This window comes from Pezoporus occidentalis, unplaced genomic scaffold (assembly GCF_034315485.1).
Source record: "Pezoporus occidentalis ecotype Australia unplaced genomic scaffold, CSIRO_AGI_Poc_V1 ctg7, whole genome shotgun sequence".
Lineage (NCBI taxonomy): Eukaryota > Metazoa > Chordata > Aves > Psittaciformes > Psittacidae > Pezoporus > Pezoporus occidentalis.
Genome location: NW_026916052.1, coordinates 537001 through 563219, shown reverse-complemented (window position 1 = coordinate 563219; position 26219 = coordinate 537001). Strand labels below are relative to the sequence as shown.

General features: G+C 39.5%; 1 protein-coding gene across 1 annotated transcript in view; it reads right to left on the bottom strand.

Moving 5' to 3' along the window:
- The window catches only part of PCNX2 (pecanex 2), a 154671-nt gene that overhangs the window by 96933 nt on the left and 31519 nt on the right, over window positions 1-26219 (bottom strand). The window contains exons 9-15 of the mRNA XM_062641709.1: window positions 21414-21549; window positions 18201-18343; window positions 16673-16826; window positions 16554-16586; window positions 9682-9853; window positions 4691-4801; window positions 3005-3096 (exon numbers count right to left, since the gene is read on the bottom strand). Coding sequence (XP_062497693.1) covers window positions 3005-3096; window positions 4691-4801; window positions 9682-9853; window positions 16554-16586; window positions 16673-16826; window positions 18201-18343; window positions 21414-21549 — 841 coding nt within the window. The remainder of the gene's footprint in view (window positions 1-3004; window positions 3097-4690; window positions 4802-9681; window positions 9854-16553; window positions 16587-16672; window positions 16827-18200; window positions 18344-21413; window positions 21550-26219) is intronic.

Sequence of the window (26219 nt, the reverse complement as noted above, 5' to 3'; positions counted from 1 at the left end):
AAATATCTCTGGACCTGACTGAAAAACACAGAGGGATAACAGAAGTGCTTATTTCATAGCTTCAAGAAGAAAAAAATGTATGATATTTCAAGCACCCTACTAGACTGAGATTATGAGCTGAAGCAAGTGGAATTATCTTTACATGCTTTAAATTAACCTCCTCAGAAGTGCCTTCACAAGAACCATGCCATAAAAATTCAAATTAACTGTAATTTCTGTGTGAACAGAAAGTCTGCACTTGATATTGGTAATTTACAGCAGATATCTTGTAAATCTTTCACAGCACTCTACAACTTCAGGGTAGCATTAAAAGCATATTTCTAAGCAGTTTGAAGTCTAATCCACAAGAAGATTGCTTATCTACAAAGCCACCTGCATGCTGTAATGTTAAGTATTATGCCGAGAAAGGAGAGTGAACAATATTTTAATGGGCGCTTTTTTTTTAACACTCATTACAAAACTATTTCTTAAAGTATCCATCACACAACTTCCTTACCCTCAAGTGATCACCCTCTGCTAACTTTAGCGGGAGATAAAATGGTCATTTCAGATATTTGCCTGTTGAACTCAGGTTTAATTCAATTCCTTCCTTCCATAAAGATCTTTCTGTTTTCTTCATTGCTTCTTCCCCCATCATAGATTTTTCTCACTTTGTTCATCCTTACAGAGAGTCACCTTCTCCATCTCAGCTGCCACTTTCCAAATCATTAATATAACAAAAAAAAAAACAAACCATAGCAGGAATACTAGTTACTTTAGGAAACTGCACAAGAAGCAGTCACCTGGATCAGGTGAAACCAGTATAACTGATCTACTGGGTCAGCCTGACAACAGATTCCCTGGGAGTACACAACAAGTTCAAAGACATTTAAAGTGTCTTAATGGAACACTGCTCACTAACTGAGTTGCCATAATTTATTGCATATGGACTCCAGCCACCCAAGGGCAAGATTAAATGGTGGCTTAACACGTTTTACCTTACTGCTGGGAGTGGTTAAGAACACATGAACAGCAAGCTCTGACAATCTGTGAGAGACCATTAAGGCATTATAACAGACCATTTTTGATTTAAAGCTCATATTCAAAATTTTAAGTGGAAAATAATTCAAAACCATTGTAGAAATGCTTATATTCTTTAAAGAATTCCCTGAAAGAAACATCTGATCACCCCTCTCATCTACATAAATTTCCAGCCTGAGTGTTGACATGATACATCTTTGGCTGTTGTAGAACCTCATACTGGGATCTCTGCGTGTGCTGTGCATGCGTAGCACCACAAAGCAACCTCTCACGTATGCCCACAAGATGTCAAGAACAGCTTGTAAATGACTGCACATCCTGACGCAGCCCTGCATGGGCACTGATAGCATCTAGCCTGTAATGAAACACTGTCAAAAAACCTGTCTCTTAAAGGATATATTCTATCCCTGGTCTCAGATGAAATTCTGCTCTAACTGTGGTCACTGGGAATTTTACAGCAGACTTGAAGGCAGCCAAAATTTTATTGCTAATTATTTTTGCCAGCGTATAGACCCAAAGCACACCTCCATCCTGAGCATCATACACAACTTAGTCTCTACATCTGAAGGGTACAATGAAGTAAAAGGCAGCACAGAATGGGACAACTAACTTAACTACCCCTGTGAGGGCAGCTGTTTTACAAGGAGACACTAGAAAGGCTGGGACTCTTCAGATTGAAGAGAAAACAGCTGGTGGGGAGGGGATATGACTGATACCTACAAAACTGTGAAGGCAGTGGATATGGCAAATGTAGAACAGTTCTTCCACAAATTATGCAATATTAGGCATAGGGAAGGCTTAGTGAAATTAGCAGATCAGTTTAAAATCAATGACTGACAGCACTGCTTCACGCAGAGCACACAGAACATCTGGAATTTGTTGGCACAAAATTGTTGAGACAGACAGAACCAGCACATTCAGGAAAGTACTTGGCAAATTCATAGATAACAAGTCCACAGATACCGAATGAAATAAGCATGGACACAGTCTCCAACATCCCTAATCCAACAGTTGTGGATACTGGTGGAATATTAGGGAAAAGAGTGGCAGTCATCTGGCTTGCATTAAGTTTCTAAATTGCATTCCCCTGGGGATGTAGACACATTACTGGTTCAGATGGTCCACTGCTCCGCCCAAGGTGGACATTTAATTTCTGAGGTATACTGTTATAAAGCAACCACAAATCATAGAACGGTTAGGGCTGGAAAGGACACTAGACCATGTCACTGAAGGCTCTGTCCATCCTGGCCTTGAACATCACCAGGGATGGAGCATTCACAACTTCTCTGGGCAACCTGTTCCAGTGCCTCACCACCCGCACAGTAAAGACCTTCCTCCTCATACCTAGCTGAACTTCCCCTGTTTAAGTCTAAACCCATTACCCCTTCTCCTATTGCTACAGTCCCTAATGAAAAGTCCCTCCCCAGCATCCATATAGGATACTGGAAGGCTGCTATGAGGTCTCCACGCAGCCTTCTCTTCTCCAGGCTGAACAGCCCCAACTTTCTCAGCCTGTTTTCATACAGGAGGTGCTCCAGCACCCTGATCATCCTTGTGGCCCTCCTCTGGACTTGCTGCAACAGCTCCATGTCCTTTTTATGTTGAGGACACCAGAACTGCACACAATACTCCGAGTGGAGTCTCATGAAAACGAACAAATCCAGCCTGGCTTATACTGGTCACTTGGAGTTGCAGCTTTTTAAGCCAAGGCTGCTGTTACTCTTTGTAGGGGAAATTGAATGGATCATTTCAGGCTGATTTATGTAAGTGGTACACAGCCACAGGTATTAGATGCATTCACTCCAGTATTGCTACTACAGTTTCAATTTATTTCAGTGTAGTCAATAGGCAGAACTTGAAGCATGGCTTGTAAAGCCTATTTTGATAAACATTGACAATGTAGCACCAAACAGTGCTGGTCTCCCTGGATTATATGAATTTTAAGCTTGGAGTTTTGAATTTTTACAGTGCTTTTCTGGCTTACCTTTACTGCACTGAAGCAGAAAGCATATAGAACAATCAGAACCACAAAGCTTCTGGAAATGCTGTACAGTGCAGATATGAACCCAGCAGCAGCTGAAATATAGACATTACATGTGAGTTAATTTCTTCCTAAATAAGAAAGTGCAATCAAAATAAAAAAATGAAACGGCTCTTGCATCACAAGAGGTATAGAGATTACAATCAGGTATCATAAAGCTGTTTGTTGAGAGAATACCTAATACCCTAAATAAGCTGACTAAAGTGTTTACAGCAAAGACTGAAAGCCAGGTGCCACTGTACCTCATGTGTTTTCCATTGACCTGAGGTCCCACACTATTGCTTTTTGTACTGAACATTGTTTTGTTAAAATACCAGTATATGTCCTCATATTGCTACCAAGGAGGAATGAAGTGATCTACAAACTGGCAATTTTGTAGTCAAATTCTGTGTGGAGTTTTCCTCCTTCCCTTGCTCTCCTGTGACACAGGCTCTGATATCATCTAAAAGCATCCTAACTCGCTTGGTGAACCATGATTTGAAGCATATTAAGCTACATGAACAAACTTAAAGGGAGAGAGAAGGATGCCAGCTGATCTCTTGCTATAACCTCCTTTGTGAGCTTCCAAAAGCAGGGTAGGAAAAGCTGTCAGACAGAATTAGGAGTTCAGCAGTCTCAACAATAGGGCTGCAAAACCATTCTCTAATTACGGTTCAACATACACTGGAATCATCATTAATGACAGGATGAGGACTTTATCCAACATGGTACTTCCTCCAGGTAAGCTATGGCATTTGAAACAAAAAGCAAAGAATGCCCATATCATCTGTACTAGTTTTAACCACTTGCCAAAGGCTACATCTACAGTAGCAAGCAGAATGATGCAGTAAGCAAGGGTCTGTGGGATTAATAATGCTGAGAATGTCATATCCATGATAAACATGCTTGAGCTGCCTTACTGCAGAATGTCTCTAGTCAGGCCCCACAGACTATGCTCATTAGTGTTAGGAGTGTAGTAGGTGCACCCTGACAGTGCACCTTTCTTTTGAGCTTCATCCAAGTGGAATCTGGTTTGCATACTCTAACACCATTCCATGGTGCAAAACACATGGTAAGGAAGAACAAGGAGGAAGTCTGTTTCTCATCCAAGCCAATATGACAGTGTAGATGCACCCCAACCTTCTCTGTTACTTAAGTTATAATGAAAACCAAAACCTACTACTACCAACCAAAAAACCCTATGCATCATCTCTCGTGGGCCTTGTTTAACCTCTGACTGAAATAACACCAGATAAAAAAATCACACATCCAATGTCTTGTGAACACGCCTCACTATGGAACAATGCATTTTTTTATTATTTTTTTAATGGAGTTTTAACAAAAAAAAGAAAAAGAAAAATAAGGGAAGTTTTGGTTTTTTTTTGTCAGCATAGTAAAGATTCAGATCAGATATACCAGGAAAGAGCTCTTCAATGTCAAAAATATTCTGCAGCCTATAGCTCAACTTGCATGTGACTTTTCAAAATAAAGAAAGAAATCAAATCAAGGGGCTCTCATTAGTATGCTACATGACTACCATTAGCTGTTTGAGCTTTAATATGCACTGTACTTTAAAACATGCAATAATATCCTCCAGTCTAAGTTTATAAACCCAGAAAGGGATAGCTCAGGCTGCAGCTGGGTACTTACCAGAACCACCAAAAAGCAACATGTCTACTTGCTCCAAAAGATATATACAAAAAGTGTTGATTTGAGGGAAAAGACCAAGGAGAGAAATTGCAGGAAAGCAATATAAAAACACTAAAGAAAAAAAAGATATATGTTATAACACAGTCATACATCACATTGGATGGAGGACAGAAACATGCATCATACCAGAATAAAAAATTGTTGCAATAAATTCTGAAGATTATTCAAGTGAACATATCTCAACCTTAACAGCAACGATTACACTTCCCTTCTCATGGATTCAAAATAAATTATTATATTACATATAAGAAACTAAAGCTCAGAGGTTAACTTTAAGCTTTATTTTGGGTAAAACCCGCGGCAAAAAGAAATAGCCTTACATAACCCCCTTACTGGTTCTCCTACACTTTCAAAGTTATATTTGTTCTATTTAAAGAACAGAAATTTTAATTTGCAGACTCTGGACCTTCCCCCTTGAATCTGTGTCAGTTCAAGCACAGGTGCAACCATTCAGTAGAAACAAAAAATATTTTCATGGCTAAGATCTGAAGTATCTTGACTATCACAGTATCCTGCCTCTGCCAGCAATCAACAGAGAACACTTAAAGCAGCATGTAAAAATGGGGCAAACCTATAGTGAAACTTCTCCAGAATAGTTCCCCAGCTTCTAAACAGGATAGACTTTGACTATGGTGAAAGAGCGTTAAAATCAGTAGAGAAACGCAGTCTGACCTCTTTACATAGCTCCTTTCTATACAGAAGTGCTAATTTAAATGGCTGCTTTAGGGAAAAGCAGGAGTCATAATTCAGGTAGTTGTTCTACTGGTCATGTTCTGTTCATTTCCAACCGCTCCTCCTTCCCATCCATTTAATCTCAGCTCCACCCTACAAAATGCTACACACAGTTGTCTAGCAAAGCATCTAAATGCACCCTTGACCCAAGTCTCCAATACTGTTGACTTTCCAGGACACACACACACATGTTTAATCATATCCTTACTGCTTCACTGTACTAGTACCAGAATGTTCTGCAAGGTGAAGGAAAGAGATGTGTGTCAGCCACCCTTCCTTGTAAACAAGAATGTATTAGTTTACATGCCAGGAAGACTGCAGTTTCCTCCTATTCATTCTCATAAGAAGCAAATTAAACAAATTACTAGTACAATTTATTCTCCTTCCCACTCCAGTTCAATTTTAAGAGGGCAACAATAGTATCTGTGTTCTTTGTTGAATGCTAATTTCATATTTAATCCCAGCTCCTCTTACCAATGCATCTTGTGCTAAAATAAAACAATACACCAAGTTTAATCTGACAGCTTTTCTCTTTATCATATTGTACACTACTGATATCTAACATTGTAAATCTTGCTGAGGAAGTCAAACATGGGAGAAAAAATGACATACCCAAGTGTTAAACCCAGACCGGTCTCACTTAAATATACTTGAATTCACAATGCACCCTTCAGTGTGACTTCCTGCGGCTGGCACAAACTACACATACATGAGCATAAGGAAACACCGTCTTCTCCATTTTTCACATGGAAATGCTATTATTAAACTCCTTTACTAATCTGTTCTTATTTTAGATATTCCACCAAGCCAAGCAATGACCACTCCTGAAGGCAGACAATCAGGCATGTCAGCAAACTGACCAGAAGGCCATGTGGTTTCGCCATGGGATCAACTATTCCCTTACTCCTGAAATTCATGGAAGATCTTGCTCCTTGGAAAAAGGACTTGCAGAGCTCATCTTAGACTACTGACTGCCTTTGCTGTAGCAACCTCAGAGAAAGCTGAACAAGGACAGGGAAAGGAAGGACAAGACCAGAGACATTGTCTCTCAATAGACCAAAATATACAGGGGTGAATGTAAACTAAGGAAAAGTTGTTTCACTACAGCAGTGTCCTCACCTCACCCTCTCTCTACTAATAACTTGAATAATCCTACCAACTTCTTTAGCTAAGGTAGCTTTGTTTATCTCATCCTGCACAAAGAGCATACCAGAGAGGAAAACAAACAGTTGTCACTGACAAAAGGATTGAATTTATGAGTAGTAGTTTCCCTTGTGGCAAGCAGATGATTAAAGTAACTAATTAGTTGGAATTGCATTATGAATTCCAGAGAGAATTTGTTTAAACGTCACACACTGTCATACAGAAAAACACCTTAAAAAGCTGAACCACTAAGTGATGCTTATGTGAGCTGCTGGCATTTAACACTGCTGCTTGAAGGTTTCCTCTAAATAAGTAGCTACTAGGTAAGTGTAGCAGGGAAACACAAGTTTTGACTTCGGAAATTTTGGGTCAATACATGTAGAATGGAAATTCAGTAGCAATGTCAGTGCAAGCATTTTAGAAATTTAGGTATTTTTTTTTTAAATACCTATTTGGGCACTAGTCCATTTGCTGTGTAATAATAAAAACTTTTTCACAGGGTGGTGGTGGGGGGGGGGAAGTATTATTTAAGTGAGAAACAGTCTTCTTGTTCTCTGCCTCCTGAACATACCATAGATAACAGTCTTAGAGGCTTTCTTCCCCTGACAGAAGCTCTGTCATTGCTGAAAGTAGCAGGCAGAGGACTTGCTATCACAAAATTTTGCCACCATCTCATACTTACTCTTCTGAAATGTCTGCCAAATAATTTCCCTTGTCTGTCTAATGCTTAAACGGTTTCACCACAAAACCTCTCATAGACTGAGTGGGTAACTACTTTTGTCACTAACCTCACCTTTAGCACCCAGGGAGTAAGGCTGGCTCTGTGTGTGCCCTTACTTGCATTATATATGTTAATCTAGCAAAAAGATCAACTGGAATAAGGAATTCAAGATGAAAACCATAGTTAGAATGAGTTCAAGCTGTGATTCCCCAATCAATACAAATCAATAGCAGAACCACTATAAATTTAAAATAAAACAGAATCAGATCCTAAACAGATACTTGCAAAGAAATTGACCTGTCAGAGGCCCTATTTCTTAATTAGGTTACACATCTAACACATTTTTACTAATTTTTTTATAACCTGTTTTCAAGACATATTATAGTATACCATGCAGCATCACACTAGTTCCTTTCCACGATTTCTATCACTTTAGCTTCTTACTGTATGTCGTAAACACCTGAAATAAGAGACTTTTTCTTTTCGTCAGTATTTGTAATGTATTATCAAAAATCCTTTGATTTCTCAACATATCAACTCTGAATGCTACAATAAATCATGAGTAAAATGTAAATTAAAAAGTCACCATATGATGACAGAACACTAAAGAGAAACCAAAATATCCAGAATATAGGTAAAACCACGAAACGATAGCAACACTTCATTGGTATTCAGTGGAGTCAACTTCCCTCCTGATTTTATTGCCCAAAACAAATACTTCTATACTTTCAGTGCATAAGTGAATCTATTCGCAGTGCAGCAAGATGCTGGAGGATGCCAGACTGCCATGGCTTAAAGAAGCATCTGCACTGTGAGCCCCTGCAAGGATTCACAGCAGCCAGAAGCTGGGACTCCCATAAAGACAAAGTAAGAACTAGCCAAAGTGCAGCACCAGAGACCACTTGAAGAAATACACCATGACAAAATAAGAACTGGGGACAAGCAAAGGGAAATGGTTTCTTCCCCCCTCTTGCTGAACAGATACCAGATGGGGACATGAGCCTGTATTTCCTCCCTCCACTATGCTCTTCAGCCTGTGTCAAGAACCTGCTCTGCTATTGCTGTCAAGGCCACCCAAAATTAGCACATTTATAACCACACTGTTTTCTTATAGTGGTTGCTATAGTTTTTCATTTATCTCTATCCCAAGTGTCATTTAAGATTCCTGTTGAATTATTTATCAGCATTTTTACTGTTCACCTTTGACAGGCAGAGAAAATAATAGGTAAGAAGAAACTTTAATGAGACCAAAGGAAAATAATGAAAGAGGCTAATGAAAGTAAGTGAGCTGCATGTCTTCATTATTCCCCTGTTTCTGGTAAGAAGAATTGGGAGTCAGTGAACCCATTAAAGGACCAGAAGCCTTTCCTTAAAATTGTATGCCTTCCAGGCAGTAATAGCCTGACCTGAGTACACCAAAAAGCAAGTACAACAGTCACAGGTGAACAAAGACCTCAAAGGTCATACACTTAATACCACAAAGTTTTTCCTCTACTACAGTAGGCTTTCCTGGTTCCAAATTCACAAAGCAATAGGTCATCTTTGGCATACTATGACACAGGGAAGTTTTCATAACTTCTAATGTAAACTTAAATTTTTCTATTTCATACCTAACAGTGTGGCACTACTTGAACTGAGTCCAATTCAGCACTAGTATCTGTGACACAACTACAGCAGCGTTACATTTACAGACTACAAGTGTGTTACAGGAAGAAGTGTCCTGACAGAATGGGGTATTTCCAGTTGTGGCCACTCCAAATTAGTGCCAAAGGATCATCAGTCCCATTTTGGGGCAATATCTGAACATCCTCAGCCACCGCAGAAAGTAATTCCAGAAGGGAACAGCTGGAAAAGCTACTGTGAAGTGGCTGCTCCATACTAACACATCACAAGGACAGCAAGATAAAATTAAATCTAGAAAAAGCGTGTTCCTCATGAATGGAAGTATGCCCATCTGAGGACTTGGCATGGATTAGCTTCTAGGCATTACATTTAAAACTCAGATTATTCCACAGTAACTGCTCTGCACAGAAAAGCCTTTACAAAGATTAACTGCATTTCACAGATGATGTCTTTTGCTAATAACATCAGTGACTTTTAGTTTTCTATAGAGACTTTTCTATGAGCCTTCCTTCATTAAGAACTCCTTTTACATAAGGGAAGGTTGCCAGCTGTCCCCTGACCCCCTCATCTTAAGTCATTCCAAATGTTTCTGTCAATTTGACTTAGAGTTGTGCCTCCACAATGTGCATTTGACTGCCAACATGGGAAAACACAGACTTCTCTGGCTAGCACTCAATTCATTTTTACAGTTCTAGGAAAAATATTGACTCACCTATTACATGGTCTCTGGCTGACTGGAGAGATCTAGGCGAAAAGAGCTTCAAGCCATACATTGTATAAACTGGAGGATTTGTGTCTTTAGATCCAGCATCTAGCAGCAAAATAAGGCCACATAATATACAAAAATATACAGGTCTGCTGTAGATTATGATTTTATTGTGCCCCTGGAAAAAGAAAAAAAAAGTAAAAGAAAGAAGTGTTTGAATTTTGTGTTCATTCACCTACTGCATGCACTGCACTGAACTGGAGAGAGGAGCAGGAGTAAGAAAAATATTTTAAAGACTTATACACACTAATTAATAAGAAGAATGTTACAAGGTATTTTATCTTCTCCAGAGGACATTCAAAAGGCACAAAAATCAGGTAAGACTAACTCCAGCAATCATTTATGCTTTTTAATTGCATGCTGGGAACTAAAAATACAGTAGAGCACCCCCAAGGTACGTTGTGAGGCATGGAGATTCATTTTTTTGCACAAATAGAATTCAATGTTTTTTCTGTTGATTTGAACCACTTGACAGCAAATCAGTGTCCCTCCTGGAGGGAGCTGACACATCAGCAATTTCTGATCTGTCTCTCATGCAGCGCTTTGAAATGACGATCCAAAGGAATTAACATACAGAAACATCCTTATCTTACATCTTTCATACACATCTCACACAGTTGATTTGCACTAATCCTACAAAACACTGCTGTGGGGCTGTGGGCCATGGAGAATAATAGACATTTAAGAAAAATCTTCATAGTTCTCCTGGTAAAGAAGACATTTTAAATGCTGAAGAGTCAAAAGATTCCTTGAGTGTGAAAGGCCAGGAGCAAAGTGACAAAGATTCAAGTTTGCCTTGCATAAAGCTGCTGCATTCTTAATTCTAACATGTAATTTAAGTGAGTATAATAAAATATATTTCTTTTTTGAGTCTTACTGATTTGTATTTGTTTAGCTGCCAGCCAAGCTTGTAAGTTAGCGTTGCTTTTAACAGATCTGTTCTCTCTTTTGGGATCAACCAGTTAACAAGGTGGCAGATTACAGGGAATTAGCGGGCTAATACTGCACCTCACATCCATGGAATATGAATCAAGTCAGACTGACAAATCCTAGCTGTTCAATCAGAGTTTAAATTTCACAATGCCTTTTTTCCGTTATTTTAAAATAGGACACATGTCCATGAAATAATCGAAGGAAGATCATAAGGAGAAGGAAAACAAAAACAAAAACCAACACTTAAAAGTTTACTTTTTAGCTGGTTTCAAACTTCAGTTCATCTATCTTAAATATGAGATGTACTTTAGGAAAAGAAACCAGTAAACACTGCATCTAAACAATTGCTTAATGATTTATATCCTGATGTGCACTCCAGACCAAAGTCTTTTATCATTATGTTACATTCCTGTCTTCTCTTTTGAATTATGGAGCCAAGGTTTTATCTTTGCCTGGTAATTATTTGAAGACTGTTGGGTAAGATGGAGTTGGTGACTAAATCCAGAGGTTTAGCTCCAAACACCTTTCAGTTCCAAGCAGTACACTGACATACTCAATTACATTTGTAGTGTATATTTAACTCTTACTTCTGAAGTAGTTCATGGAATGCTTGGTGAAGAACTGGTTGAAGGGCAGAGCGCAAAGGGTTGTAGTAAATAGGGCTACACCAGTCTGGCAACCACTCACCAGCAGTGCTCCTCAAGGCTCAATCTGAGAGCCCATTCTGTTCAATTTATCAACCAGATGTTTTTTATCAACCATCTGGATGCATGAGTTGAATGCACCATTAGCAAGTTTGCTGTTGATACTAAACTGGGAGGTGCTGTTGACTCTCTTGAGGGACAGGAAGCCTTGCAGTGGTATCTAGACAGATTGGAGCATTGGGCTGTGATCAATGGGATGAAACCTAGCAAGTCAAAATCCCAGATTCTGCACCTAGGACAGAGTAATGCTGGGCACACGCATTAAACTGAGAGATGAGTGGCTGGAGAGCAGCCCTGCAGAAAGGGATCTGGGGTACTGGTCAGCAGCAGGCTCAGTGTGAGTCAGCACTCTGCCCCAGCAGCCAAGAGGTGCATCCTGGGGTGCATCAGCACAGCACAAATAGCCAGTCAGAAGAGGTGGTGGTCCCACTGTATTCAGCATTGGTGTGGCCTCACCTTGAGCACTATGTGCACTTCTGGGGCCCACAATTTAAGAAGGATGTGAAGGTCCTTGAATGTGTCCAGATGAGGGCAACAGAGCTGGCGCTTAGCTGAGGACTTTGGGCTTGTCTATTTTGGAGAGGAGGAAGCTGAGGGATGAACTCATTGCTCTCTACAGCTTCCAGAGGCGAGGAAGTGGAGACCGAAGTGCTGATCTCTTCTTCCTGGGATCCAGTGACAGGACACATGGGAATGGCTCAAAGCTGCACCCGGAGAGGTTTAGACTGCATTTCTTTACCAAGAGAGCAGTCAAATACCAGAACAGGCTTCCTAGAGAAGTGATCAATGCCCCAGGTCTGTCAGTGTTTAAAAGGCACTTGGACAATGCCTTTAACACACTTCAACTTTCTGTCAGCCCTGACTTGATCAGACAGTTGGACTGGATGATCATCCCTTCCACTCTATTCTATTATATACTAATTAAATCATGCTTACCATGCTAACATCAATAATGCTTGTTAGGACTGAGAAAGAAGCTTTCAAAGGCTATCTGAACATAGCAAAATGTGAGCAAATACAACCTTCCCTATTTTTCAGGTGGCAGTGGAGAATGAGACAGAATCCTGAACAAGAAATCTTGATAGATCTGTTGATCTATCAGATCAACAGAAGCAAAGCAGTGCAGCAGCAATGCACCCAGAAGGACACTGGCTGCACAGCTGTCACACTGCTTGGGGCGTGCTGGAGATGAATGAGCTTCCCAGAGCACAGCAAATACTCCAGTACCCACATCTGGGGAACAGGCAACACAAGAAAGAGGAATGGCTGTGGGTATTAATCTTGTATTACAGTGGCATCTACATCCCTTGTGTGAGCAGATAATTTGGGACAAGATTAGCTAGAGGCTGGCAGCGCACACCTAGGAGAAAGAGAATCACTGGGATGGTGCATCACCTCCTGAAACCCACAGCCAGTGGATGGACATTATATTTCCTCTTTCCAAGGCTTTAGAAACAAAGGAAAAGCAGAGGAGCTCTCTTGTGTCTTCCACTGACAGGCCAAGCTAGGCAGCCCTTCACCAAAATGGGCATGTGGCAGTGCAACTTAAGATATTATAGCTGTTAAAGGCTCATGATGTCCTACTAGATAAATTCTAATAGGACATTTTGACATGCAAATTTTGACATGCAAACCAGATTTCATCTTGGTGAAACTACTACACTATGCTTTCCCCAGAAGAATCTAAATAATAAAGCAAAATTCCTTTTATGTTTTACATCTCATTTGTTGGACAATCTTTTTTAATCTGCCGAGAAAAATTTTAGGGAAAACTCTTCCTTCCCTAAGCCTGCCAAAAAATGTCACTGACTTTTTCAGGTCCATGTTTCTCACAAATGTTTCAGAAACATATTCACATTCTACAAACACAGCACTGGTGCATCTTGTATTTTGATAAAAATATTAGGATTTTCAACAAAGCTAGAAAAATTTCACAAACACTTCCATTTAATAAAAATAGCACTTTTGACTGCAAGGCATTTTGATGGGGGAATCTCAGAAAGATCTAATTTTTTTTTTCCTTATGAGTGCCCACATGCAAGAGGAAAAAGACAGAAGGCTTTATATAAAATGTGTGTGCACTCGCTTCTACAGAAAAGCTTACAGGGACAAATTAAAAATACATTATAAGTGCCTTACGGGATTTATGAAACTGCTTACTGCTATGCCAGGTAATGGGACTGAGACAATGAAGTTATGCAAGTGATTCTGGGAATCATATTAAGAGCATGACTGCAATCCTTCAAAGCTCAAATGCCTTTGTAAACCTGAGCTAGGTCCTGAGCTAATCAGATGTCTTACGAGGTACTTACAGCCAAGCTCTTATGATCCTTCTATATATCCATTTACTACCCACACTGTCTTTATTGCCCAATCTGCTGCTGCCTCTAACCAGTATTAAGGAACTCCTCAGTCAGAGCCACTTGTCTAAAACCTTGAAATGCACAGGATAAGGATCTCTTGTATCTCTGAATTTAATACATTACAGTTACTGGCACCTCTCCCTATATTCTGCTGTTGATAAAATAAAACTCACACTTGGGATGGACTCTATTTTCTTCTCCCCACCATTCCAGTGAGGAGACTGTTCCAGAATTTCCCTATCCCAGAACCACATAGCCCTGTGTGAACAGCAACTAAAGGCCACCAGCTCCAGAACTAGAAAGGCTAAAGTACAGGCTGACAGGAATATTAGGCTCTCATCTTGTAGCAGGCAATAGTACTAAACCTGCAACTACAATAAACACCACTGGCTAGTGTTAGCTGTAGAATCTGGGAAGTTCCAATTTAAAGCACTAAAGCTAATCAGAACAGAACTATTACCACAAACCAATGAGCACAAACGAATAAAAAATTCAAAACATTAGCTGAATGAGATTCTTCTCTATATACCGAAACTCATCCCTTGACACATTGACAGTATACAGGCAATACACAGCATTCAACTCGGAGACCCTATCTGTCACAGCACGGTATGTGGGTGGGGAGAGAAGGGGGTAAGAAGTAATCTTATTTCCATTAGAATTGTACCAGACTACCAGACTTTGTAGGGTTTGGTTAGTTAGCTCTTCCTCGACACCAGGAAGTGAATACAGTGATGCTTGTAAGGAGTTAAGGCCAAAAGCTTATGCATCCCTAGGCACTGTGTTTTCTGAATTCATGGGATAGTATTTTAAAGTAGAGTTTTTCAAAACAGTATAGGCTAGAAGTGACAAAGTCACATCAAACAGTAACAAAGTCTGCTTGTCAGAGATAGGGAAGAAGTTTGGAACCTCCTTGGCAGGCATGGAAAACATGAGGCATTAGCAGCTACTCATGGATCCAAGAACAGAAATTAATTCAGTGTGCAAATTTATGGCTCGTGATGGTTTGTTTCACACTAAAAAATCTCATCTGCATTTTCATTTTCATTCATGGACATGGTACTGATCATTCTTTAATCCCTTTGCTGTTCTGCATCCTTACATCAACATCAAGAGATGTTACTCTCTTTCATTTTAACGTAGTCACATGAATTATGAAACAGTACATGGAGTATTTTTTCTCACCAACTTGTTGTCTTATTTTTGTGGTGCTTACTAGCTCAAGCAAACTTTTACAAATATTTATTGTGTTACAAGCATATGATGTAAAAATAGATAGCTTTCTACTTGAACTTGACCTGTAATGCCTCCCACCTTTAAAACCCTCTGTGGAAAAACTCTCTGAACTTTATTTCCATTAGAGATCATCTGATGCACCAAAAAGTCTGCAAGAAAACATCCCTGAAAAAGTTTTAGGAAAACATATGGAAGATGGGAATACACTTTTTGTTACTTTGCTAGATTGCTGCATGACTTACAGAATACGATACTGAGAATAACACTTGTAACAATGTTGTGGAAGTCTGAAATGCAAACCTGGATTTGCACAAAAAGTGTTCAGTTTTAACTTCATTAGCTACTTGTCTTTAATAATATAAGAAAGTACAGGCTAGATAGGTTCATAATGAAGATTTGACTAAACTGTTTGCCACTCACTTTAAACAAATGTACACATTACTAATGTCTGAATAACTGCAAATTATTTCATTACAGGTCATCTTTTCATGTCTGGACAGGTGCTAGTTGAACTAACAGGCAATATTATTTTAGTCCCCCCCAAAATCAGCTTCTCAGGGAAGTAGAAAATTTCTTTAATGTATTGAAAATATTACCCCACAATGTATAAGTTGCTGCCTATTAGCCTTCCCTACTTTTTATGAAGACAGGTATTTCCTGTGAATGCATTGCAACCAACAATACCATAAGTTCACTCCATAATAACTGGCATGTAAAAGAAACAAAAAATCTTCTGAAATCCATCTCAGTGAACTGTGTAGTACACACTTGTAATAACCTCAGTTTCAAGCTCAGCCTGTATATCTAACCTCTAAACTGACAAAACCAATTGCTCCCTGGCAAAAGGAAATGATCCAGCAGACTGGCAGTTTCTGAATTCTAAGGGAAGATTGGGGGTCCTCAAAAACTAAATAAACTAAAGATGTGTGAGCAACTAAGCAGCCAGTATAAAAGCAAGGCAAGGGACCTTGTGACCACTGAAATTTTTTCCAACATCTGCAAATCAAAACTGCTGAGACACTGACATGTGGAGGGGTCAGGCTGCAGTTGTAGGATGATGCTCCTAAACAATCCTATAATGAAGACAGACTTGGGTAAGGAACTGTTTCTTTACAAGGTGGTTGTGACCATCGTGAGGATATTATAACACAGGGAAAGCACCCATGAGTTTATAATACTGTTGAGAAGTACATCTGCAATACCAGATTTAAGAAAAAAAATTAATTTCAAAAGAAAAAATAGAGACCCAACTAACCGATGACTGAGCCGCTAATCTGGAAATTCTGATGTTTTCAGTCACTGTTTCTAAAGGAAAGCAAAGAAAAGGCTTCTCTGATGCCACAGGATTCGATTTCAGCAAACTACTCCAGAGGCATTTTAGCTTAAAGGAAAAGCACTTTTCAAATAGCTTATGATTTATTAAACATAGTACAAAGTCTAAAATCACAGACATCTTGCTGATTTTCATAAATCACGTAGAACAGCAAACTACTTACACCTGTGTTTCACTGAACAGCCAACTGTTTCACAGTACACAAGTGATAATAAAGGAGAAAGACTCTTTCTACTGGCTGAGACTTACATGTATTGGTGAAGCAGGATCAGGCTGAACACTCTAAAAACAAAACAGAAGAAAAAAGGTTGCTTATGGAATTCTGTCTTTGTCAAAATTAGAAGAGAATTCAGCAACTTGGCTACTACCTTTAGGAGAGAATACTGGCAGCTGGCCATCACCAGACAGAACAACAGAACCCAGAAGTCTTTACAGAAGCCTTGATTCAGAGTCAGGAATCCAAGAAGTGAAACGAGAACTACTAGAAGTACAGCAAATACATTCTCCTTTATATCTTCAGTCCTATGTGAATAAAAATGTTAAAAGAAGTAGAAATATTTATATATTTGTTAGAGCAAGGCAGGTCCATTTGCAGGTGGTATGAACTGTCAGTGCTGGAGCTCTCAGAATTTACAGGATCTGAGGTTATGCTCCCAAAACTACATTTCCCCGTTCAACACTATTTCACCCCTGTGTCAAAGACCTTATCCACTATGATACCTAAAATGTATAGGAAAAAAAGGCAATGAACTGAAGTCCAGCACCCTCCAATCTTACATCTCAAATGTAATTGCACAGAAAAACCCACAAAAAAAAACCACAAACATGCAACCAAAAAAACCCAACCACAAAAAAAAACCAAACCCACATCCAAACAAACAACATTTAAAGGAGGAAATAAGGCATTCAGTTAGTGAAAAATACACATCTGACAACAAAGAATTAGATGAAAGACCAAATTTGTCATCTGATGTTTTATTAGTTTTATCCGTTCTATTAGAACATGGAAGCTGAGATAAAAAAACAATGTTAATATTCAAGCTGCAACAAGAGTTTATCAGAACATGCTTTCCATGTGATTGAAACAGAGAGATAAGACACCACAGGTAAGTATCTGCTCTGGACCTAAGCTTGCTGACTATACGGCCTGATTTCTGCAGTATATAAAGCTCATCTGAAGTTTCTGATGTGTAGCCCACATTAAAATACATGGCATAGCACCCACCCAATAGCAGGGATAGGAGAGCCAGCAGCATTAGGTATGTAGGCTAACATGTTTTAAAGTCCTAGTAGTCCAGCAGATTACCATGATGTCTACTAGCAAAGGGTACTGGCTGTGTTGCCACTATACATTACCTAAAGATTCAATGTCGAAGCTTGAGGACTAGAAAAAGGAATGATGCCTTGGCAAGAAATTTTCTCTGAACAAATAAAGCTGAACTGGAACAGAGGGAGCAGCTGAAAGAGCTCCTCCTAATACCACTCTATTTTTTTTTCCCTTAAAAACTGGAGTACTTTGTTTTTACAGTACCCTGGGACCCATCTACTTCTCTATTTTTGCACACACACAAAAAATAAACTCTCAGCAGAAAGCTCAGAACCATTGATCTAACAGCTGAGAGGGAAATTCAAGACTATCCGACAGGCTTGGTGCTCACACTAATCAAAGTCTTTGATTAAAGATGAAGGGTAGCAAGAACTACCAAAAGCAACTCTGAAGAGAAACACTTTCTTCAACGTAAAGCAAACCAGCACCTATCTACTCAACCTGAATATAAAACACTAATACAATGCTCACTTTTTCTTTCTCCAGTGGTCTGCGTTGCTTTATGAACATGTGGAGCCATCAACTGTAACACTACGTAGACCTACATTAAAAAAAAAAAGAAATCTTACCTGTCTAACAATGCCAACAAGGCAAGACGATCATACCAGACTCTGATCCATTTGCCAGGGAATATAATAAATCTGTAAAACTGTCTGTTCAGCTTCCGCTGTGCCGAAGAACATGCAGAATCCTCAGGGTCCTGGCTGGGTTGCTTTAAAAACAAACAAACCAGAAATACATCAAACTCTTCCACATTGACATATGGCTGCCAGCAAAGCAGGTATTTAAAGGGCCAAATTTACATAAAGGTTAAGATTTTTTCTTTCAAAAAAGAAATAGTGGAAGCATATTTATTTTCTTTCATTTTAAATTAGAAATGAAAATGTCACACCAGCTTCATAGCTGCAGACAGACAGATGCTGTATCAATTTTTGAGCCCAACAGTGATAATATGCTTTAAACATAAATACTAAATACCCATTTAAAAACAACTCATTTTTGCCCTAATCCACTGCTTGTCTAAAATATCTATTTGGAGATCTTTCTATGTGCCAGACTAATTACAGCACAACACAAAATCACATGTGATAGGACAGATCCTTCTTTTTAATCAAAAAGATCAACTAGGCTTTAAACTCATCAGCTCTCCTTCCAGAACACAGCTTTGTTTATCTTTCTGGAGATGCTTCTACTACCACATCAGGTGTGCACCCTCAAGAACAGCAAGAGGAGAAAAACCCAACTGCAAACAAGCACAAGCATCATAAACATCACTAGTGTAAGAGTCTCTAATCTTACCATCACAATCATAAATCCATTCTTTTGAATATTGCTTTTGTCAGACTCTAAGGCCGTTTCTTGTCTGCCTGAACTACAGCATTTCAGATCTCCAACTTCACCCCTGCACTCCTTCACCAACACTTGTGGGTAGGGAGGCTTATCTACAGACCATCAGCAAAGCCTGCAAAGCTAGACAACAGAACAAAAAAACCCCTCTGCAAAGTAGTGATTTCTTTACAAGGAACACCAATAATTGATTTTATGGCAGGAGGGAATGACTTGTTTTTCTTTCAAGAAGAATTTGAGCCTTCTAGTGACTGTAAAGTCTAGTGGCTTTCAACCTCCTTCTATACCCCCCACCCACTGTTAAAGATAACTAATCAAAATTAGGTAACAAATATATCTATTGTGGAACTCCAGGCAATCTTTGTGCTAGATTAACTTTCCTCATCAGAGAAGGGAATTTCTGTGTGAAGTAGATGACCATCTTCTTGATCTGTATCTGTTAGAAAAAATAGGGCTTTTTAAACAAACTGTCCACCTGCACGAAGGAATTGTTAAATTTTCTTTCAGATTATTGGAAAAATTTCTAATTTTCACTTTCCAGGAGGAGGAATATTACTTGTAATTTACATGTGACACATGTGAATTTATTGTTGTGTGTCCTGGGAACTGACTCACTGATATCCTCAGTCTCCTGGCAAGTGCAAGGCAAAACAGGCTAGCTTAAGCTTTGGGGAAAGAAATTCAAGTTTATGTTATTTTATCTCATGCACCCAACTGACTGAAAGTGTACAACCATGCAGTGCTGGGTAACTCAGCCATTATCAGCACATGACAGTAACTCATATTTCTGAGAGTTCAGACATTCAAGGGGATGCCCCGCCATTCACCTAAAAGTAGTTTAGCTGCTCCAAATTTTAATATTTCTATTACCACTTCATCAGGTCACTTAATTGTGGAGTTTGGGCACTTTTTACAGCAAAAACATATTTCAAAATAGTACAGTTGCCAATACTGTCAACAGTTTTGTTTCTCTTGAGTCCTATTTCCCCAACAGAAAGTAATGTGAAACTCAATCAACTGCAATCATTAATTTCACTCATCTGATCTAGATGCTCACTATATAAATAAATAAACAAAACAAAAAAATCCAAATGGTGGCATAAAGTCCACTAACAACTCCTGATGATCTCATTGTTGGTCAGTCTTCAGAACAGCTTAACACATGTTTAACTGAGTGCGTAAGTGAACATCTTGGCTCCTGAGGAACTGTAACATTTGGATGAGGTCCATTGCATGAGGCTTGCAGTACTTAGTCTGAAATGAGGTTCTGGAGTTGTGTTTGGGAAACTCTCTGACTAGCCCTGAGCAAGTCACTAAGCCTAATTATGCCTTCTATCAGAAAAAGGTCTTATAAAAGTTCACTTCATAAGTTATATTGTGTCAGAGCCTGAAACCCTAGGTTCATTGAAAATGATGACAAAACTTTTCCTGACTTACAAAGGCTCATAATTCTATGTTTAATAAAAAAAAAAAATAAAAATAATCAGAAACCAGGAAGTACTGAAATTACTGCCTGGCCTTGTTACAAACTTGCTATGTGATCTTGACCGATGTATTTTAAATGGTGCAGTTTTCTCAGAAGTGGGGGGCGGGGTGAGGGGGGAACGGTATGACTATTGTCCTCTAATTTACAAGATTATAAATACCTTAGATAGATACCCTTAGATGAATGATTCTGTTCAAATATGAAATACACAGTTCAGAAAATTTTCCTTATTTTAAATTTAATATAGTTCTTCTATACAAGTTACTTCTAGCTTTAAGTTCCTGTGCAAACTCTAAGATGAAAGATAATTAACTGGCATTTTAAGGTTATTCAGAAATATCAAGTTAGCATCTGTCACGGAAGACAAGAGAAGGTTAAGCTTATTATAAATGGAATTGTAAAAACAGATTACAGCCTTAAGCCATTGGTCACAGACCCCAAACACTGTAAAGTTCATGTCCACATATTACCATACAAACTGAACTCTGAGGGCCTTTTTCTTTTGCCAGCTACACCAGGGAGATGGGTTTGACATTCCACAACAGACATCCAGAAGCCTGGCTGCCTGATTCAGAAAAGTGAAACCAGACATGAGGTTTTAGATCAGTAATGAATTTGGAATAAACACTTTATACTATTAAAATCAGGTGGTGCATCTAAACCCCTAACAGCTGTGTTCTCCTTCTTTCAAACAAAATAAGAATGAAGATACAAGACAAAAGATCAACTTTTTAGGTGATGGAGTCTTTAAACACACCCCTAAGACACTACTCAGTGTCAGCAGAAAGCAGCTGAATTGCATCCGTTGATAAAATACATCTTCTCCCACAAGAGCAATACCAAGCAAAGTAGTAAAGAAAATCAACAAAACTGTCTCAGGAACGAGCCTGCAGCATTTGTTTATAAAGTAGTTCATCAAGATGCTAGAAACAGAGATACTACAACGTACCCGTGGGCTTTCCGAAAGGGTCCTTCGTGCCACCATCAGCAGGAGCTGCTGCTGAAGCGCACTTGCTGCTTGATCCCTGGAAGACGGTTCTTGGCTCTCTGAAGTAGTAGTACTAGAGGAGCTGAACTGTAATTCACTGGGCGCAGAGGGAAGAAGGGAAAGAGACTGTTTTAAGAAGCAGTATTTTCCTAGTATTTCTGAAATGTTACAGGAAGAAGCCTGTAATTATGTTACTGGTTTGCTCACAAGAGATGGAGCCTTCCACCTCCCTACCTGAAAAATAGCAGAGCTCCGCAAAGCAGTGAACACCCACATTTAGATACACATGGGTTACTACATCCACCACAGAGAAACAGATACCTCTGTATCTCATTTTTTCTCATCCTCAGATGAGCACTTACAATGAATCACACTTCAGAAGTGCCTTTTTCTGTCCACTCATAATAATTCAGGTCAAGAGCGATATTATTTACAGAGCAAAACTGCAGGATAGTTACTGCAGAGATCCTGGATTAGCTTTCAAACAAGCTCACTTAGCTACAAAGCTACTCTGACATCGCCTGCACTGAATTCAGCAAGTAGTAATTTATCCTACTGAGAATTCGGGCTACAAGAACTTCTGTCTGCCCTAGCAAGATGACAACAATACATGATCTAGTTAACATAAGGCTAGTTCAGATACAGATATTCCCTGTACTGAATGTAAACTCACCTCAGGAGAACCCTGAGCAAGATGCTATTTTTCCCTTTTTCCCATGTTTACTCCTTTATGTTGTAGATACAGTACTTGAGGAAATCTGCACATACTGCAGCGATACCTGTATGGCTGCAGAAATGGTATGCTATCATGGCATGACTGATGGAGTTTCAGTAAGAACTATATTGAAATATGTCATGGTTTAAACCCAGTCATGCAGCTTGTTTACTCACTTCCCCCCTTCTTGCCCTCCCCAGAGGGACGGAGAGGAGAATCGAAACGAATGCAACTCCCATGGGTTGAGATAAGAACAGTTTAGTAACTAAGGTATAACACAGATCACTACTGCTACCACCAGTGATAACAATGATAAAGGAAATAACAAGGGAAGAGAATACAACACTTCAGCACCAGCCAACCAATAACTCGCCCCCCCCCCCAGCCTGACCAAGCACGGACCGATACCTTGTCTAACCTTGCAGTCCCTAGCCCTTCCGGCTCACTCTCAGTTACTTCCCGGGCATGACGTGCTGTGGTATGGAATACCTCTTTGGTCAGTTTGGGTCAGGTGTCCTGTCTCTGCTTCCTCCTGGCTTTCCCTCCTCCCTGGCAGAGCATGAGGCTCACAAAGCCCTTGGCCAAACCAAAACATCATTGTTATCAGCTCTGTTCCCAGGCCGAAAGTCAAAACACAGTGCTGCACCAGCTACCAAGGAGAAAAATGACTGCTACTGCTGAGCCCAGGACAAAATGAAATAATTGTTACTTGAGGAAAAGATCTATTTTATTTTGAATACTTCTTGTTTATTCTTTGCCAAATGGGATTTATATATCACGCACCCTGCTTTATGCTCATTATTCCTCTGCATCTAGATGCTTGCCTTAGCTCTTATTACTTTTGTATCTAAATGAGGTGAAAGCACCCTGGTGCTCATACAATGTAGTCAATACCTATTGTTCCTATTTTGCACAAAGGAAAGACAAGTAAGAAGAAACTACAGTGATCTGCCTACAGTCAGCCCGGAAACCAGGCAACAGGACAAAGAATAAAACTATCATTTTGTATACCCCTAATGCTTGCCCCCAAGCCATCTTACTAATTTGAGATAACTCAACCTTCCTAGCCTTTTGGCACCACTTCCTAAAGACTGAAACCTAACACTTGTTAGACTCATTTTAAAAGGCATTTTAAAATTGTGGCTGTGCCACACATTTGTGGTTGATAAGTTAAGCTGCAGAGATAAGGTTCAATGTCCAAATTGCTTAAAAGCAGGGCTGAAGAGTCACACCAACAGTTTGAAACATGCATGCTCTCTCCTTCTTCCCTGCAGGACTTGCTAGCTCTGCCTGGACCTACAGGCACATCAGCAGCCTCCAGATGTCACCAAAGGAGCCATCCTGCTGATGGTCTCCAAGCCAGGTAGTTTAGTTTCAGAGCCTTGATTGCTATCAGGCTTGGATCCCAGAAGTACAATTCACCATCTGCCACTTCAGCAGAGCTACCAGTTGAATAGAAATGACAGCACCCCATCTTCCTGATCTTAATGGCTTCCCCTGCATTCCCCACTTCTCCTGCTACAGGCAGAAGCATGATCTGCTCCACAAAGTCAGGACAGCTATATTTTCCCTTTGGACTTCCTAGTGAGTGAGGACTTGGTCTAACACAACCCACTTGATGTCCCAGCTACAAGGCAACCCTCCAGAAGAATCTTCTTTGTGGGTCCTGTTTAGCACCTTGTCAGCAGTAAAAACTATAAGAGTACAGAGAGGATGGGAACTGATCCAAGATCCTGGATCTCAACCAAAAGATTTAGGCAGGAAGAAAGGGGAGGAAGCCTAGAAGCATGACTCCCAGGAGGAAGATTCCCACAGATAAAGACTATAGAGGACAGCCATGCCTTTTTCTTGTTTTGAAGTGCCCTACTCAAGGGTGACCTTGTCCGGCTTGAAGGAAAGCAATGGATTATTTTTGTCTTGTTTCCTCAGGATGACCTGTCCAGTTCCTTGTCACTGTGGTTGCAAACCTGGGACTCCCTGTTCCCAGCAGAGAAAAGGCAAGTGTAGCCCAGGTTATGCAGGAACACTACCCTGGGAATTCCTGCCCAAAAGGCAGCCCAACAAAAGATGAGGGGAATAGAACAGTAGCTGCTTGTGCCTTCCTAAATGTAGAGTTAATATCAAAAAACTTTCTGCATCTTTAACTATCTTCCTACAAAAGCCAAGTGGAGTCAAGAGTATTTCTAGATTGGACCATGTACTCCATTCCATGTTTACCAAGAATGGAAATGGCAAAAGGACAGATTAGACAGGCCAAGATACTCACCTGGTACTCTATCAGTTCTCAGAAATCAAAATTCTTCTACTCATAAGGCTTCTTCCAAGAATAATCTTAAGAGTTCAAATAATCTCCCACTAGACTTGAAGATAACAAAAAAAGCCAAGACAGCCCATACTCTGTTTTGCATTTACAGAAAAACTTCATAGCTGCACCTATCAGCCACCAGCAGAAAAGTCCACAAGCAGCTGGGACACTGAGGGAAAGAGGAAGCCTCATAGGCCTGAAAAAGCAAGTAGAGCAGAGAAGTTGGGAAAGTGGAGCTAGCAAAGCAACAATTCCAAAGTCACAAGCTATCATCTGGTCTTCATCTGCCTCCTAAACCTTTTATTCATCATCCTCATCTCCCTGTATCCTCTTACTCTTTCCTCATCTTCCATTCCCTTCAGCTCTTGTTTGCTGCTTTTTCGTCCTTACCCCTGTTTTCCACACAACCTTCTTATGACACTCACTTGCTACACCCTGATTTTGGATTGCTTCCACAGCTACTCAGAAGCTGTATATCTCATCTGGTGACATTGTTATCACACTGACAGCAAATACCAGTAAGAAATGTGATGATGGTGTTTGTGTTTTTGTAAGCCTATAAACTAGATTCCATAAATTTATTACCATACGTAAATAGGAGCAAACACTCTCTCATCATAAAATCATTATAACAGAGCTGATCACAGCATAACATGGAATCTTGCTAAATTGAAAATCTGTTCATTTGCAGAATCAAATTAATGTTATCAAGATCTACTGCACTAAACTGCACTGCTAATGTAAGCAAAGGTATAATTGAACTAAATTTTGAATAATAGATTATTAACTAAAAATATCTTTGGTAAACATACAGCCTATGAAGCTCAAATGCAAAAGCTACATTGCACCCTCTACCGATAACTGGTTATAAAGTCAGGAACTTTTTTCTGCCTCCTAATTCAGCTTTGTAAGAACACAGAGTAAACATCAGCTAGCTGAGCAATCATGTAGCACTCAGAATGTTTTAGTACAACCACATAGAGCTGGAAAGATCTTCCTCCTCTCTCTCTGATTAGTAGAGGACAGTTGCCTTCTACCACTTGCCATTGAAATATAATCCAGCCTAAATCATCCTCTTTGTTAAGGGTTAGCTAGCCTGCGTCTGAACACCTCTTAAGGTAAGCTCATAATACAGGCACATCACAAATAATTTCCCACTAATAAAGGTGTTCTGCAGGTCTTGGCTAAACTTCATTTTAACCTGCATATAGGAGAAAGGACAAGGAACTTTGTAAGCAATGTCCAAACAGTCACAGTAAAAAAAAAAAAAAGCACCTTCCTCTTTGTCCTTTTTATTTTGCTACTCATATAACAGGATTTAGGGGAGATTTTTGGTATGTGTTTTAACTAGCAATAACACCAACACTAAGGGTAATAAGATAGAATGATCGAGTTTACAGAATGGGAAAGCTGGATATACAGATTTACTGACAAAATAGAAAAAGATACAAGATCACCATTAAAGTTTTGCAATAGACTACAAAATGAGCAGTGGTATATATTAAACTCATTGAGTTAGAAACTACAGATAGACAGAAAGGCATTGTAAATCATGTTACCAGTAGCACTGCGGGCAATGTGAACGTAGGAAGTTACGAACACCGCCTTACTCAGGTGTAAGAATGGGATCCACTCTGACTTCTTAGTATTCAGGTTTTATTTGGTTAACAAACATGTAAACTGGTAATTTGTAAGCCTAGTACATTTCAGAGCAAAGATAAACGTACTAAAAACTTAAAACATAAAC